Source organism: Dipodomys merriami, unplaced genomic scaffold (genome assembly GCF_024711535.1).
Source record: "Dipodomys merriami isolate MVZ:Mamm:240054 unplaced genomic scaffold, mDipMer1.0.p SCAF_5, whole genome shotgun sequence".
In the NCBI taxonomy this organism is placed as follows: domain Eukaryota; kingdom Metazoa; phylum Chordata; class Mammalia; order Rodentia; family Heteromyidae; genus Dipodomys; species Dipodomys merriami.
In genome coordinates, this window is record NW_027206068.1 from 1,034,767 (window position 1) to 1,052,860 (window position 18,094).

Sequence of the window (18,094 nt, forward strand, 5' to 3'; positions counted from 1 at the left end):
GCATTTGGTTTGCAATCATCCTTACTTATGTCAAAATGAATTTTTTATAACTTTACTAATCTGCATCGATCTTTTTGTATCATAAAATTTTCAAAGAGCAAATCTATTCTGTGACTAGTCAGTCATACACCAACAACTAAGAGTTGTGATCAATTTTATCACTTATCAGTACTTTCATCTGTCCACAAAATTACTTTTTAAATCAAATGAAGTTGTAGACCTTGATAAATTGCATTCCTAAATAGGTCAGTAGTTTCATTCAACTGGAGCTCAGACTTTGCTCACAATTTTTTATTTTGTGAGGTGGAATATACAGAATGGAAAAGTCCTATTTGCTATGAACTGATATCTTCTCCCAAAATTCCCATGTTGAACCTTACCATGACTTACCATGATGCAAATCAGTTGCGTCATAGGTAAAGACATCAGGACTAGGACGATGAAGTCTTCACAATGGGGCTTTGTGTACTTGTAAGAGGAAGATAACTCTTATACATTCATTTTCACCATGTGAGGATAAAATACTGCCATCTGTAAACCACTAAAAGAGCCTGTGCCAAGACTTGAACCAGGTGGGTACTCTGATCTCTCAACTTTCAGCCTTCAAAACCATGAGAAATAAACATTGTCTTTTAAGCATCCACTTTTAACAGTCTGTTATAGCAGCCCATAATGACTCAGGCACCTTCATAACCTTAGTCCTTGTCAAATTACAGAATATTACTTTCACTTCCAAGCCTTGCTGTGCTCCTTCTCTGTTCATTTCCCAGAGGTAAGCACTGTTATCATTTGTGATTATTTTTGCTACCATGTATGTGCCATGACAGAACTGCCTATAAATGGTATAATGCAGTGTGCACTTTTATAAAGGCTTCCTCCATTCAATCTTTTTCTTTTTTTCTTGTTTTTCTTTTCTTCCATTTTTCTTTCTTTTCTTTCTCCTTCCTTCCTTCCTTTCTCCCTCCCTCCTTCCCTCCCTCCTTCCCTCCCTTCCTCCCTTCCCCTCTCTCTCTTTCTTTCTTTCTTTCTTTTCTTTCTTTCTTTCTTTCTTTCTTTCTTTCTTTCTTTCTTTCTTTCTTTCTTTCTTTCTTTCTTTCTTTCTTTCTTTCTTTCTTTCTTTCTTTCTTCCTCTCCCTCTCCTTTCTCTCTCTCTCCCCTCCTCCCCCACACACAGAGGAAACAAAAGGTGATTCAATTTGTTTTGGCTGGTCCTAGTGCTTGAATTCAGGGCCTGGGCATTGTTCCTGAGCTTTTGTGTTGAAGATTAGTGTTCCAGCACTTGAGCCACAGCGCTACTTCCAGCCTTTTGTTGGTTAATTGGAGATAAGAATCTCACAGACTTTCCTGCTCAGCCTGGCTTTGAACCACTATCCTCAGTTCTCAACCTTCTAAGTAGGATTATGTGAGTCCCTAGCACCCGTGCAGTTTCTTATATCCATCATTGTTGGTTTAAGTAGCTCTTTTGTTCCTTTCTCAATCATGGAGTGGTATTCCACTGTGGCACTATACTTATATCTTTACCAAACTTACATATTTACCAATCCTACTGTTTAGGGCTTTGTTTTGCTACTATGAATAAAACTGTTATAAACATTGCTGTAAATTTTTTATTTTTTTGAGTAAGTAATCAGAACTGAAATTGTGGGTATCAGGTGCTATATGCTTTATGACAAACTGGGAAACCTTTTTTTTTTCAAGAATAGTATACCATTCTACACTCGTAACCATGCATGGGGTTTCTAGTTACATTTTTACACAAATCTGAATTGCTATACTTTGCACATCCAAGCATTCTTGAGTATGTGTGGTAGTGTCTGGCAGTAATGATATATTGTAATTTCATTGTCATTCAGTTCAAATTATTTTCAAATTTCCTTTTTGGTTTCTTCTTTAACCTATATATCATTACATAAATATGCTGTTTAACATAATTCTCCATAGTTGGGGATTTTCAGTAATGTTTTTATTTAAATATAGATGTCTAGTTTAAGAGTGGTCAGAAAAATCATTGCATGATTTGAATCCTTTTAGGCTTTCTTTCTTTTTCTTTGGGGGGGGGGGTCCAGTGGTGGGGCCTGAACAATGGGCCTGGGCGCTGTCCCTCAGCTCTTCAGCTCAAGGCTAGCACTCTACCACTTGAGCCTCAGTGCCACTTCCAGCTTTTTTCTTTTTGCTTATGTGGTGCTGAGGAATGGAACCCAGGGCCTTAGGCATGCAAGGCAAGTGCTCTACCACTGAGCCACCTTCCCAGCCCAAGGCTTTATTTCTTTGTTTTAGGTTCAAAGCAAAACTGAAAAACATACAGAGAACTCCTAGGTACTCACTCTCTACCCTGACATATGATCAAAAGTTCTAATCCAAATGGAATGTTTGTTACAACTGATGAATTTACATTGACACCTAATAATCACCTAAAATTCACAATTTATACAGGCTTTGTTCTTGGTGTTGTAGATTCTATACATTGGACAAAGTAGGATGACATGTATCTACTGGAGGTCGAGTTCCTGAATGGCATTGTCTGACTTGGCTCTTCTGTCTAATAATTTTCAAAGATGAGGTGAAACATCCTAAGGCAAGATGGAAATGTGTTGGAAAAATGGTGTGACTAATAGTTTTGTGTTTCATGTCAAAGCAAAATGCTGGAGACAATACCTGTTTCACAGAATTACTGACTGCAAGATATGGTGGGTATGAAGTAAAACAACTCAAAGCCCAGGATCTAGATATTTCTTGATCGCTCTTATCCTAATGATGGTACATAAATAACCAGGGTATCTGAAGAAACACATAGGGACTCAGAGGAAGCTGAGAGTGCATTGTATCTAGGGAGATGTTAGAATTCTTAGTGGTTCTTAAACCTCAGTATGTAAATGTAAACATTTAATCCAGTCATTACCTCAACCTATACCTCTGTACATGGTAGATTCCCTTACTGGGCCATACACTCCAAAAGGGTATGGCACACCATCTTGGGCTTATTTACAACACGCAGCAGTGCGTTAAACACATTAAGGGCTCAACCAATAATTGTACCAAGAATGATTTATTACAAGCGCCTAAGTTGTCCTGTTGGTGGACTCACCAGTCACCAAATGCCTGGATTTATAATATTTCCTGCAAAACAGAGGCACTATGTCAATAGCATAATTATTTCACGCATACGTAGAATACACGAAATGATGGCTCCTGTTCCAGCGTATTTCCATGATTGACAGCGCAGGGGAGTGGTTGTTTTCAATTAGATCCATCATGCATTCGATCATATTGTTATCAGCCTCATTCATCAACAATATTATGGACACACAACAAGAGTGTACAGCAAGGACATGCACACACACACACACACACACACACACACACACACACACAGGATCCAAAAGTAGGATTGTAGGAAGCAGGATTTAAGAGAAATCCATCATTTCCTCAAGTGGAGTCCATTGAGCAGATTCCCTAGTTGGGGTCCACTAAGACACCAGACTCGGCAAAGGCCGCAGAAAGGAAGATGAGGGTCTGCCTACGCCAAAAGCCTGAGGTCGGCCTGAGGAGTTCCGCCCGACAGTCCAGAACTGGGGGGAGAAACTTCACTCTCCACAAAAAGGGGGACGGCCAAGTCAAGACGCTCCAGACGCCCCGCCCACTGCCCTTCACGCCCCGCCCACCACCCTTGACGCCACGCCCATATCCTTGGACGCTTCCACGAGTCGTTCCCCGTCGCCCCGCCCACAGACTTCGACGCTTCACCATGACGCTTTCAACGCTCCGCCCCTGCTGCATCTGATTCCAAAAAAACCAGGCTGACAAGCTGGCCTGTTCGCGCCTGCGCGCTGACGACGCCGCAGAACCACCCAATCGGACGGAGCAGCGAGGGCGGGCCGTCGGTAGCGTCTGCAGTTCCGGTTCCGGTGGGCTGCCGGCTGCTCTAGTGCTACGTGTCGCTGGCGTGAGGAGTGGCCGCCCGGTAGGTGTGGGTCTGTCTCCCCGCGGGTGGGTTGGGGGACGAGGGTCCTGGCTAGGGGCGAGCTGGTGTGGCGGTGGGCGGAGTGGGACCTGGGTTCCGGCCGCCGACTTTCGGGCCCCACACGGCCTCCGGTGGAGGGAAACCCCCCCGGTGGCCGCTGACCACCCTAGAGCCGGCGCGGGGTGGGCCTCCCGCGCGCCCGGGTGGGAGTCCCGCAGCGGAGTCCGCTGTCTGCGGCTGTCGCGCGTGTGAACTCGGGACCTGGTCGCTGTCTCTGAAGTCCAGGCCGACGCTGTGCCCCTGGAGCCACCGCTTCTCTTCCCCGTAATGGCTCTTTGCTGGGGGCTTCCAGAGCCTTCTGCGGGACTCGGTCCGATGGCAGCGCTGGGCTGCGCGCCGGTGGGGAACTCGGCCCCGTCCGAGTTGTGCGGTCCCGATCCTCGGTGCTTTGCAGAGTTGGTTGAGCGTCTGGGACGTGGAGGGCAGCGTTTGGTCTACTGTGGATTTGAAGACCATTCAGCGCTCCAGGACAAAAAGGGAAACACTGAGGGAAACGGGCGAACACCGCCCTCCCCCCTCCGCGCCCCTAGAACGTTTGAGGAATCGCCCCTGTGCACCCGAAGTCTTTCAAGCTTAGGTTATGTTTTGTAGCCCGGGATTCGAACCGGCCACCCCACTAAGCGTTTGGCCCAGTGAGCTGTCATACCAGCGGCTCTCCAAGCTATTTAAACTGGGTATTTCTTCTGGGTAATAAGGTTCAAGGAATCGATCGACTGCCTCCCCAACAGGTGTGTCCAAACCTGAACGTTTACTAGCGTCTCAGAATCTGCATAGTGATTTAGCTAGTCTTTTTTTTTCTTCTTCTTCTTCAGTACTTCTGTGTGTTTTAATCGTGCCCATGCAGTAGATCACGAAGATAATAGTGAAACAATTTTGTTTACCACCATGGTTGTTTAGAATTAAAACAGGGGGAAAAAAATCTGGATAGTTAGATATTCACATCAGGCAAGGATTCCATTTGGTTTAGCCAGTCTCTGGTTTTTAAAAATTTCTTGTCTCTGTCATCCCTCACGTTGTATTTTTCCTTAAGTACATTGTATAAACTGTATTTTTTAAAAAATGACATTCAAGTTGGAATTGAGGTTTGTTTTCATTTTAGATTCTTGCAGCACCATAGTTGGCATTCACTGCACTAGACTTAGTGATTTCTGCATCGCTTAAAATACAAAAAAGGATAAGTGAGAATTGCAGAGTGGATAGGGAATGGGTGTGTTGTTGTTACTTGATCCTGTAATAGAGGCAGACATGTGATATTGAAAGTGTCCCTTGTAAATGATAACGTGGATAAAACTGTGCTTTTCTTACTATATTTGACATTTTCCTGGAATTTACAAACATAGTGTCAAGTTTTACACTATTTGTTTTGTTGCATAAGATGGAATGAGCTGTCAGGTATGGGTTCATGGTTGGTCTCATATCACTTCAGCAAGTTCTTGTATGATAAATAATACTAGAGAGTATCTCTTTTTTTTCTTTTACAATACCTTAAAAATTTTAAGATTATCTTTAGTTGTACAAAGGAGTTTCAATTCAGCATGCCAGTTTGAGTATAATGTATCTTGCTGAGGGTCACCCCTTTCTTCATTCTCCCATCTGCAACCATCTCCAATCTCAATCCCTCTCATCTCTCTCAATCCCACCCACACCTTCATTTTCCTAGTTCTGTTTTCACACACACACACATATTGAATACTGTTTTCTCATTTTGTGTTTTTTTAAATTTTTTAAGCAGGTAATCATGGATCAGGTAATGCAGTTTGTTGAGCCAAGTCGGCAGTTTGTAAAGGATTCAATTCGGCTGGTTAAAAGATGCACCAAACCCGATAGAAAAGGTAATCACATATTAATTATCTTCCTGTTTAGTAACCATTCTCAGTAGTAATTGTATGGTTGGGTTAGGATGTACCTCAGTGATAGAATTACCTGATTCTGTCCTCAGCACCACACATACAAATAAACACACACACACACACACACACACACACACACACACACACACACACACACACACACACACACCACACATACACATAATAAGCATTGCACTACTTTTGTCAGCACTTTCACTGATTTGTTTTATTTTACTTTATTGTTTTAGATCATTGTCATTTCTTATGTACAAAGTTATCTAGATTTTCTGTTTTGTATTTAAAAATGTTCATCATGGCCTTATTTTTCCTGTCACAGATAAGTTGTCATAATTTATGAGGTTAGAATTTTTAGTGTCTTTCATATTTCTACTCTGGAAAAATCTTTGGAGTCTTCTCTGAGCTGTCTTGAACCTGGAACAAAAACCTGATGTAAGGGGCTGGGAATATGGCTCAGTGGTAGAGCGCTTGCCTTGCACGCATGAGGCGCTGGATTCGATTCCTCAGCACCACATAAACAAAAAGAAAAAAGCCAGAAGTGGTGCTGTGGCTCAAGTGGTAGAGCGCTAGCCTTGAGCTGAAGAGCTGAGGGACAGCGCCCAGGCCCAGAGTTCAGGCCCCAGGGCTGGACCCAAAACAAACAAACAAACAAAAAACCTGAATCCAGCAATATATTTATTGCCAAGCTTGAAAATTTATTATTTATCATTAACAGTTACTGCCTTTGTAAGAATTAGGGAAGATATGTCAGATAGTAAGGGGACTAATCTCAGTGGTCAGAGCAAGCTTCCCTGAAGAAATAGAATGAAAATGAAACATACCAGTAGTGAAACCTTACACAAAATTGTGCTTGACTTAATTTGATTCTTCAAGCCTTACTATTGGCACTAGATCATTTGTTTATAATGTACCACAGAAGTTATGATTCTGCTTTTATACACTATATATAAAATTGTTATATTAAATTTTTAAAGAAACATGCAGTTCATTCTATCTTACATCCTTTATCTTTTGATAGTTTGATCATTTGCTGAGATGGACAGATGTTTTCAGGACCTGTTGATGAAATCACTATAACAGAATGCACTGTGTGTGGGTGTGTTACCAAAGTATGGAAATTAGAAACCTGTCAAACATGTTTACTTTTGTTGTTTTTTTTAACCATGTACTACTAGTCAGGAAAAGTATACATCTATAAGTTTATGCCACTAAAAAATTTTCTCCTATACTTTAAATGACAGTGCAAAAAACTTAATGTGCCTTTTTACATTTAGAATTCCAGAAGATTGCCATGGCAACAGCAATAGGATTTGCAATAATGGGCTTCATTGGCTTCTTTGTAAAATTGATCCATATCCCTATTAATAACATCATTGTGTAAGTAAACTTTATAAAATATACTACCTAGGAATAAATAAAAATGTTAAACAGTTGAATTCACAATTTGTTTCATTAATACAGAGATTTTTTTTCTCAACTGTTTATTGAGTCGAGTCTATTAATGTCCGTTGATATTTATTGTCTTATGTGGTACCAGTGCCTTAAAAGGTTTTTGTATCTTATACAGTATTGACAGCAACTCTGTGAATTTGTGTGTGTGTGTCCGTGCGCACATGTGTGGGTGTTCTGGTCCTAAAGCTAGAACTCAAGGCCTGGATGCTATCCCTGAGCTTTTTTTTTGCTAAGGCTAGCTCTCTACCACTTGAGCTACAGCTCCACTTTTAGCTTTTTTGAGGTAGTTACTTAGAGATGAGTCTCATAGGCTTTTTCCTACTCAGGCTGGCTTTGAACCTCTATCCTCAGATCTCAAGTCTTCTGAGTAGGTAGGATTACAGGCCATTGGTGCCTGGCTTATGAGTTTAACTTTACAGGGTGAAGGAAGTATTCAGTGACAGAACAAGAATTCAAATACATGTCTTTATTCACTATGGTGTTGATTTTTAAGGTGGAGAAGAAATATGCTCTGAGTGAATATCAATATTTTGACAATTCTGTCTTTGAACCACATTGCCTACATTGTCTCTTTTTTGTTACTTAATAGTTGTTAGAGTTGTGGGCAGTTTTCTTAACCTCTCTATTTCTAGTGTGCCTCTTGAGGGGAATAGTTCTTACTTGGGCTGGATTAATTAATTAATTAATTCAGGTAAGGCCCTGAGTAAAGGATTTCATTAAGAATTGAAGTTGTTACTGTAATGAACCATTGGTAGTGGGTTAGTGGAGGTGCCCTTTTCAGTGACAAAATGTCTACTACCAGGTGAAATTAAGTTGTTTAGTTACTAAGCAAAAGTACCACAAAGTGACATTTTAGGATCATGAAGAGTAAGAGCTGAAAAGAAGCAAGACATTAAAATCTATCTCAGTTCAGAAATCCCTTTTAATGTTACTAATGAGAAATGTTAACTCTGGAATTGGGGAATGTTGTAGAGAATATGGCAATAGAATTCAGAAAAACGGAGACTACCACTGGACTACAATTGCCTAATCAGTAAGAAAGAAGTGGAATAAAAACCTCTTCTAGTCAGCTCTTCTTGCTTCCCACTCCATATGCTTTAGTGACATGGAGTTTGTTTACTAGTCATTGCTCTCACTTAGTTTTGCCCTCCAGTATAACATAGCAGCCTAACAGTTTTCTTTCCCCAACCTTCAGTTGGCACTATATTTTTATCTCTCTTACCAGACATCATTGACTGACTGCCACATTAAGATTATGAGTTCTGAAGCAAGCCTGTTTGGTTATTTATAATCCTTACTTCTAGAATACATACTTTTTTTTAATTGCAAGTCCTGGGGCTTGAACTCAGGGCCTGGGCAATGCCCTTGAGCTTCTTTTGCCCAAGGCTAGCACTCTACCACTTGATTCACAGCACCACTTCTGGCTTTTTCTGTTTATGTGGTACTGAGGAATCGAACCTAGGGCTTCATGCATGTTAGGCAAGCACCATACCAGTAAGCCACATTCCCAGCCCCTAGAATATATACTTCTGGTAAAACCTAGTTTTCTACCCTCTAGTCTGTTAAAACCACACAGTATTGAATTAAACCACAATCTTCACAAACTTTATTTTTTTTTCTAGTGGTGATAATAGCAATAGTAATAGCTAATCTTTGGATAGAATATTGAAGCAGTAAGCACTTAATCCTAGGCCAGAGAATATTCTTGCTTAATGTGACTGAACTCATTTAATGCTCAGAAGAAACTGAGGCATAGAGAAAATAAGCAATGTAAGTTACATGGCCTATAAGTGGCAGAGCAGCATTTGAAACATTTACGAAGTTGTTCAGAAAACTTTGTTGTAGTTAGACTTTTTTATTGCTTAAGAATTGCCTGAAAATCAGACATTTTGTAAGAAAGCTACAGAAAATATATACTTTTCATTATATACTATGATAGTTACAAAATCAAAAGAAATCTTTTCCTACTTGGTAAAGCATAAATTTCTGTTTAAATCATTTGGCGATGGTGGCACATTAAATACAACTATAGATTTTATCGTTGTGTTGAATTGTTAGCACATTTTTTCTTTATACTTTTCTTTTACAATAACAGAAGTCAAAAATAATACCCAGTATGTAATAATTCAAAGAAGTATTTTCTGGTCTTTCAGTTAGGCCTACACAATTTAATGTAGTTAAAATACTAGCAACAAAATATACATTGCTACCTAGCATAGAGGGATTTTTTTTTCTTTTGCTTATTTAGCATTAGTATTAAAATGTATGTACATTTGACAGTATTACTTTAATGTTTATATTTTAAAAATCAGAAGGTCTGTAGAAAAGCTTGCTTTTGTTTTTGTTATGATTAAACTAGGTTTTTGAGTGACTATTGAGAACTAGTATTTTTGTCTCAACTCTTTTTCCTCAGTTTGTTACCTTAATATCAAACTGAACAGTTTTCATCACACTATCCTATTATGCAATTCACATCATGATCTAAAAGACATACTACACTGTGTCACGTGATACTTCCCAAAGGAACATTATGAGTTTTAAAATACATCTGCTTCTGAGACGCTATCATAACTCAGAGCCTTTTCTGTTCCAAGATTTAATTGTTGAGTGTGCCTCTCTTTAATGCTGTCTTGCGGGAAAGTTGGATATGGTTTTCAAATAACTGGCTTTGGCTCCATAATGTTGCATTGCCGATCATTATTGAAGTCTCTGCCTCAGGTGACATGTTTTCTCTCTTTTTACAGGGGTGGCTGAATCCACTTTGGAGACAATTTCATCATGGGGATTAGTGAGTGAGTGAGGGTTCGAGAAGCTCGCGAAGTAAACATTCATCTAAATTCTTGGTGTTTTTTTTGCTTTTATCCCCCTTCCAAGATGTTTTCTATTCCTAAATTAATTTTGAAATAAACTGTTTTTCCATCACAGATGTTTATGAAGGTTTTAATAATAGAAAACTGACTTCTTTCTTTCTTTCTTTCTTTCACTTTCTTTCTTTCTTTTCTTTCTTTTCTTTCTTTCTTTCCTTCTCTCTCTTTCTCTTTTGAGAATTTTGGTTTATAGGAGAAATTGAAATATTGGAATTTTGGTTTATAGGGGAATTGAGATATCTGAAATACTGTACCTTGGTAGTGTTTCTCTGTCTTCGTGCACTATAACAAATACCTCAGACAGTAATTGGTAGTTTAATAGAGATTTCTTTTTCACAATTTTAGGTGGTGGTTCAAGATTTAGATGTAAAGTTTGATCAAGCTCAGTGTCTGGTGAGGGCCTGATCTTGATACCTTATTGTGTCCTTATGTGCCCAATGGGAGGGAAGAACAAGAAGCAGCCTCAGTGCCTGGAAACCTTTTGTAGAGGTCCTAATCCCACTCACAAGGGAGGAACCCTCCTGTCTTATTTGCTTTCTAAAGTCTTTACTTGTTAACACTGTTGCATTAGAGACTAAGTTTCAGCATGAATTTTGGAGGGACACATCCAAATTATATAGCATCTGCTATATAATCTGTGATGTAGGCAGCAAGTGAAGGATATGATATGATAAAGATTTTGAGAATAGAGTATTAGTTTTGTTACACAGCTTATGTAAACATGTTCTTAAACCGAAGGTGCTACTTCAGAAAGCTTCCTGAGAATTATGGTTAAAACTTGGAAGTGAAGCTGTATGCTGATGGCTCACCCCTGTAACCCTATCTACTTAGGAGGCTGAGATCTAAGGATTATGGTTTAAAGCCAGCCTGGCAGGAAAGTCTTGTGAGACTCTTATCTCCAGTTAACCACCAGAAAACTGCAAGTGGCACTGTGACTCAAGTGGTAGAGCACTTGCCTTGAGCTGAAGAGCACAGGGACAGCTCCCAGGCCCAAAGTTCAAACCCTACAACCAACAAAAAAACCCAAAAAATTCGAAAACTTGGAAATGATATTGAATTCTTCAAAACATGGAGCCTGTGTTCCCACCCCAGAAGCCTTTTGAGGAGGCTAATTCTTTAACTGTTTTACTGGCTTAATACAATTGTCTGCATTTCTAAGGATAATGTTAGGAATTAATTTTCACTAGAGAATTTTTTTTAACCTAAAACGTTTAGATTTTAAAATATCTCATGTAGAATGTCTCCAAATAAAACATGCTTGTTTTGGCAGAAGTAGTAACATTGTACTATGGAGAAAATGGAGAACTTTTGTCTACCATAATTTAATACATCATTATGGGAGGTATAAGACTGTAGGGAAAGACATTAAATGTTAATATGGCTTTGTGGGGTTGAATTAGGAGTAACAGTTTCTACTTTCCAGGCTTTTAAAAGTTGACATATAATCCACATGTAGTAAACTAAATATATTCAAGATAACAAATCTGGAATTTTGTGTTTTATAAAGAAGCCATGAAATTGAATCTGATATATTTTCTTTAAAGCATATCCTTTTTAAAGCAATAAAACCGATAGTGCTGGGTGCTGGTGGCTCCTGAGAATCCTAGGTATTCAGAAGGCCGAGATCTTGGGTTTGTGGTTCAAAAGCAGCCAAGGTAGGGACGTATGAAAGGCTCTTGTCTCCAGTTAGCCAGTAAAAACTGGGACAAGCTGTGGTTCAAGTGATAGAGCACCAATCTTGAGTGAAAAGCTACTGGGTCACACCAAGACCCTGATTTCAAGCCCCCAAATGGCACACACACACAAAAAGATACTCCAAAAATCAAAAACCATTTTGTTGCTAGGCATGATGGCAAAAGTCTTAATCCCAGCTCTGAAGCAGCTGATGTGCCTTCCTTGACTATATACTGAGACCTTTTCCAAGAAAAGTAGTTTCAATGAAAGTTTATTCATTTTTTTGCAATTGTGTACCTAGTTCATTAATTTGTTCCTTTATGCTTAAACTAAATTTCTATGTTAGAATTACTACTGTTGTTGTTGGTGGTGGTGGTGGTGGTCGTCGTGGGGCTTGAACTCTGGGCCTCGGCACTGTCCTTGAGCTCTTCAGCTCAAGGTGAGTGCTCTATCAAATGAGCCACAGCAACACTTCTGATTTTCTGGTGGTTAGGTACTGAGCTCAGGCCTTTTTGCTAGATAACTACTCTTCCACTTGAGCCACACCTCCACCACTTTTTGCTTTAGTTTTTAGATAGGATCTCTTGCCCATGCTGTTTTCAGACCTCTGGTCTACATCTGCCTCCTGAGTAACTGGGATTATAGACCTTATACCATCGGTCTCCACTTATTTTTGAGAAAGGGTTTTGCTAATATTTTTGCTTAGTCAGGTCTGGAACAATAGTTTTCCTCTCTCTGACTTCTGAGAAGCAGAGCTTGCAAGGATACACCATCATCTCAACTCCCCAAGTTCTCTTAAAATAATGGTAATGTGTAGATACTCTGACTGAATGAATACGGTTCTGAAGTATCTTAGTCTGATTTGTATTGCTGTTAGAATGTCATAGATGTATATGCATTTAAAAGTAAAGTAGTTCATTTTTTACAGTTCTGAAAGCTGGGAGGTTCAATATCCAGGTCCCAGCACCAGCAACATTACATCGTCCTATTGTGTTGGGTTGGGGAACAAGAGGTAGAACTGAAGCTCTTTTTATCTTTTTATTTTTTCTTTTTTACTGCCATTCACTAGGGCAAGGAGCTCATGCTTAATGGGGAGAAATTCAAGCTATGCAGTGTTCGTTATGGTTGAGCAGTATTTTTCAGTGGTTTTAATGTTTATTTTTTGTGCCAGTCTTGAGGCTTAACTCAGGGCCTTGGTGCTGTCCCTAAGCTACAGTGTTCAAGGCTAGCATACCACTTGAGACACAGCTCCACTTCCAGGTTTTTGATGTTTAATTGGAAGGAAGACTCACACTTTCCTTCCCAGATTGGCTTTGAACCTCGATTCTCAGGTCTCAGTTTCATGAGTAGCTAGTATTACAGCTATAGGTTCCTGGCTTCTTTGGTTTTCATTCAGAGACCGGAAGTCTTTGCACTGTAATGGTAATTCCCTGCTTTTGACAGATTGCCTGTTTAAATCTGGAATGAAGGGGTATCCTTGGAAATCAGAATGCAGTTAAGCCTTGCCAACTCTTAAGGAAACCATAAAGATGGCCTCTTGAAGATACTCATCTCCTAAAAAGGCTAGAAATACATGTATTTGTGTGTAAATATGGATTTACATATTTATTAAGCACCTATAGTAAAATTTTTGCAATAGATCTTGCTACTGCTGTATATATTTTGTTACAAGACAAAATGAATTAACATTATTACTATTCTTATTATTGTTACTATTGGTGTTCCTGGAGTTGAACCCAAGGCCTCATGCTTGCTAGATATGTAAGTGCTCTACCATTGGGCCACTACTTCCGCCCTGTTTTTTAAAAAGCATGAGAGCTATAAATATACTTACGGCATACATTTGGGCTCCTATTATATTAACTGCTCTTGACACATGAGTAGACAAGTTACTATTTAAATATTTTGTATCTGCCTGTAAACAAAATAAGGGCTGACTAGGGACTCTGGTATTTGAACAAAATAATCTTCAAAAGCAATAGCTTAATTTCTTAAATAGAAAGTAATTTTTTTTCTTCAACTATACTATACTCATGTAAGAGCTGGAACATTTGTGTTATAAAACACTTGAAGGAATTTATTAAACATTTTCTACATACCTACGGCAAAATGGCAATCCCTCTCATGGCATTTCTGCCATTTCTATAATCTCCTTTACTCACAATGTTCACTGGAGTAAATGTGCTTTAACAACAAAAAAGTCATCAAAAAACACTGAATATTAGCTGTGGTGGTTAATAACTTTAATCCCAGTTGTTCAGGAGGCAGTGATCAGGAGGATGAAAGTTTGAGACTAGTCCAGGAAATAGCAAGACCCCCATCTCAGCCATAAAACTGGTCACAGTGAGACATATATGGTACCAGCTTTGAGTAGATGGGTCTGAGGCTGGCATTGGTGAAACAGGAGACCCTACCAAAAATGTTACCAGGGGCTGGGGGTGGATGTAATGCCTAATTCACTAATTATAATTTACAATTCATTAATTTAATCAAAGTATGTTTGCATTCATCCAACTGTCTCCTTTTCAAAAAAAACATTTTATAAGGTACTAAGAAACACTTGTTACCATCTTTTTCAGAACCTGTACATATTCATGGAATAAAGTTTCAAATGATAACACACCCTTCTTTGTAGGATATGCTGCTTATATTGTCTATTAATCATGTTCTTCATTTTAAAAAGCTTGTACTTTATGAGGTGGAAGTTTTATTTATTTAGATATATCAGTACCCCTCCTTTCTGCCTTCAGGGTAATCAGGTTAAGTAATGAACTTGTTCAGTAGACATCGACATGTTCTGAGGACCAGAGATCTTTGCATAGGATAACATAAGCCCTTGGGTCCTTTACATGACCAGAGGCCAAGTGACAGAATCTCTGAGACCGGAGAGTCTCTGGTCATCTAGCATGGGAAATTAGAACAGTTTAATTCTTATTTCTTAAAGGAAGAATGTACATTTCTTACATACAACATTTAGAGTCTACAATTCATGTCTGCTACATTCTGCAGTTGAAAATCTTTGTACTTTCCAGACATATTTTGTCAACCAAAGAAGGAGCAAGGTTTGGAAATGGTACAGAAGCCAATATTTAACATCTCTTCTCCCTCTCTGTTCCACTTCCTAGAAACATACATTTATTTCAATTGTTCTGATTAAATTCTTAATCTCAAAGGCATACTGAGATTATTGAGTATTATTCCTATGTGAATTTATTTAGGTGGTTGTTGATTTCTTATGATAAATGATATTTTAACATATCTGTCATTTTCCTCATTTTTCTTCTATCAAACCACTATTATTAATTTCTCTCATAGGTTGCCAGCTTTGTGACTTTAAGTACTGTGTTCTACCTTCCGCCAAACCTTATAGAGCACCTCCCCTGCCTTACTGGTTTACAGGTGCTGGCCCATACAAATTTCATTTCCAAATACTCAGAATGTGGCTTCAGCTGTAAAGAGTTAGATTTAGTGCATTCAGCACTGCTGTATCTTTCTGGTTTATGTCACTGAACTCTGATCCTCCTTGAGTGGCTGTTGCACCCATGTCTGGCAAGCACCACCATTAACTTCTCAAACCTAGACGTCATACAGGATTCCTGAGATGAACAAGATGACAATTTCTGCATCAGCCTTGAATGCCTTTTCATCTCGTTCATGAGATCCCAGTATAAAAGTCCTACCTTGTGTTCCATTTAATATATTCTCTCTTCTTGGCTGGGCTCCCATCATCTCGTGAGCTTGTAGAACTAAATTTATTTTGGAATGATTGGCAAATCCCTAGCCACTGTGCTTGGGGTCCTTTAAATAAAGTATTTTTCTGGGACCAATCCATGTTTCAGAGAAAAGTATTTCTATTTTGCCTGCATGAATACTTGTGGCCAGTGTTCTTTGTTTATGATTTTTAAAAAGGAGGCTAAGCCTTTGTTCATTTACAGCATTGTTTTTCAGAACAAGGTATGTATTTAACCAATTTTAGTTATAAGACATCCAGTACTAATATTTTTAGAAATAGGATCTTCACACTAGATTATTACCCTTCATTGTTGGAACAAGTTAGGACTTTATTTTAGCAACAGGAGCAATGCAGACATATTGATTGGGAGAGTCAATGCTGAAAGAAAGGAAAACAATTCTCAGTCTGATGTCTTGAGAAATAATGAGATGATCCTAAATTGAAAACACTAGTTGGAAAAATGAGATTATGAATATATGGAGTGCAGGGAGATTGAGAAGGTCACGATTTGGACAAAGAAGAGCAAGGCATAAACCATTGTCACCACTTACCATCTGCTGTCTTGGGTAATTGTGTGTGTGTGTGTGTGTGTGTGTGTGTGTGTGTGTGTGTGTGTGTGTGTGTGTGTGTGTGTGTGTGTGTGTGTGTGTGTGTGTGTGCTCTGCACCAATTATCTGCAAAATTACATGAAAGCTGCTTGGAAGATTTAAAGGCATATGTGGAACCAACTTTATTAGTACAAAAAGAAGATAGCAGAAGAGTTACAGGGTTATACTGGATAAAATCCTGGTGCTGGCTTTTTTTAGCAGCCACAAGTAAGTTTGAGATAATTATGTTATCTATAAAATGGGAAATACGTCCTATGAGGTTGTGAACTTTCAATTGGTTATCATGAAGTTCTTTTCACCCTGGGTAAAAGTAATTATCCAATAAATGATTATTAGTCTGAAATGGATGATAATGTTTTCAATATTATGTACAATGTGACTAGGGGTTATTGACTCCCACAAAACAACAACCAAATACATATTTTCTATTTAGTAAAAAAAAAATCAAATGATATGGAAAGCATCTGATACACTCCTCAATTATGTTTTTTTCTTTTTCTTTCACATAGAAGTTATAGCCACACTTTCACCTCATTTTTCTCTGGGTAGTATATTTATGTTAGTATGAACAGCATACTCTTTGGTTTATCTGTATTTGAACTTTATTATGTAATTAGATCTATGCTGTTTGTATTCTATGACTTTCCTTCTCATTGACAATTTTTCTTTATGTATAAATCTATGCATATGTGTAGTAGCTAGAGCATATTTATTCTCACTGTTGTATAAATTATGTCATAAAATTATCCCACAAATTAAAACAGAAGGATCTGATGTGTCTGTGTTCAACAATGTTGAAGGGTGGACTAAGTGTTTGCATGTTAATTTTTGAGGCTCTAGTTTTTCTTAGTATTGCGTTATATCTTCCTTCTTGTGTTTGTGGTAAATGATGCTGGCGAATGATGATGATGATGATGATGATGATGTGTATGTATGTGTGTGTTTGTGTCCTGGAGCTTGAACTCAAGAGCCAGGTACTGCCCCTGAGTTTTTTGCTCAGGGACATTGAGCCACAGCTCCACTTCTGGTGGTTAATCAGAGATAAAAGTCTCAGGTAATTTCTTGCCTGGTCTGGCTTTGAATTGTAATGCTCAGAGCATAAAAGGAATACAAGTGTGAGCCATCAGCACTTGCTGGCTGGTAGACAATTTTCTATAGTATCATTGAGAGAAAGAATTCTTAGTAGTATCCTTGATGTATCAATATTTTTGCTTAACATTTCTAACAGACAACAGTTATTATTTACTGTTTAGTTTTTATATAATTGTTGTAATCATCCAGGATTTCATGTTCACAGACGAAATGCTTTCTATACACCATCAAAATATTTGTCAAAAATATGATCTTTGGAGCCGGGCGCCGGTGGCTCACGCCTGTAATCCTAGCTACTCAGGAGGCTGAGATCTGAGGATCGCGGTTCAAAGCCAGCCCGGGCAGGAGAGACTGTGAGACTCCTATCTCCAATAAACCACCAGAAAACCGGAAGTGGCGCTGTAGCTCAAGTGGTAGAGCGCTCGCCTTGAGCTGAAGAGCTGAGGGACAGCGTCCAGGCCCAGAGTTCAAGCCCCACGAGCGACAAAAAAAAAAAAAAAAAATATGATCTTTGGGATCTTTAAACCTTGAGAATGGCATGAACTCATCAAGAGAGTGAAAGCAGTAAGAGAAAAAAAGTCCAATGACACCTTTAGAAACAGCAAGTCAGAGCATGTGTCAAAAAGATCCCAAGAATCTCTACCTTAGATCTCAATCAGTCAGGAGATGTTGGGCCTGGGATTCTATGCTTGTTACAATGTTCTGACATGGTGATACTTCACATAAATTAGGATCAAGAGGTGTTGCCCAGCTTACCTCTGCAGCTGAAGCTCAGAGCT

The 18,094-nt window shown here is 39.0% G+C and overlaps 1 protein-coding gene across 2 annotated transcripts; it reads left to right on the top strand.

Moving 5' to 3' along the window:
• The first annotated feature begins 3,860 nt into the window (after nucleotides 1–3,860).
• Nucleotides 3,861–10,263, top strand: Sec61g (SEC61 translocon subunit gamma). Of its 2 annotated transcripts, none has more exons than XM_069995965.1 (4): nucleotides 3,861–3,961; nucleotides 5,754–5,853; nucleotides 7,164–7,266; nucleotides 10,086–10,263. In XM_069995965.1, exons 2-4 carry the CDS (start codon nucleotides 5,760–5,762, stop codon nucleotides 10,093–10,095), a joined length of 207 nt encoding a protein of 68 aa, XP_069852066.1. In that variant the 5' UTR covers nucleotides 3,861–3,961; nucleotides 5,754–5,759; the 3' UTR covers nucleotides 10,096–10,263. The 2 variants fall into 2 exon arrangements, with proteins under 2 accessions (XP_069852066.1, XP_069852065.1); XM_069995964.1 differs by having other exon boundaries at nucleotides 3,864–3,961; nucleotides 5,751–5,853.
• Nucleotides 10,264–18,094: the final 7,831 nt, after the last annotated feature.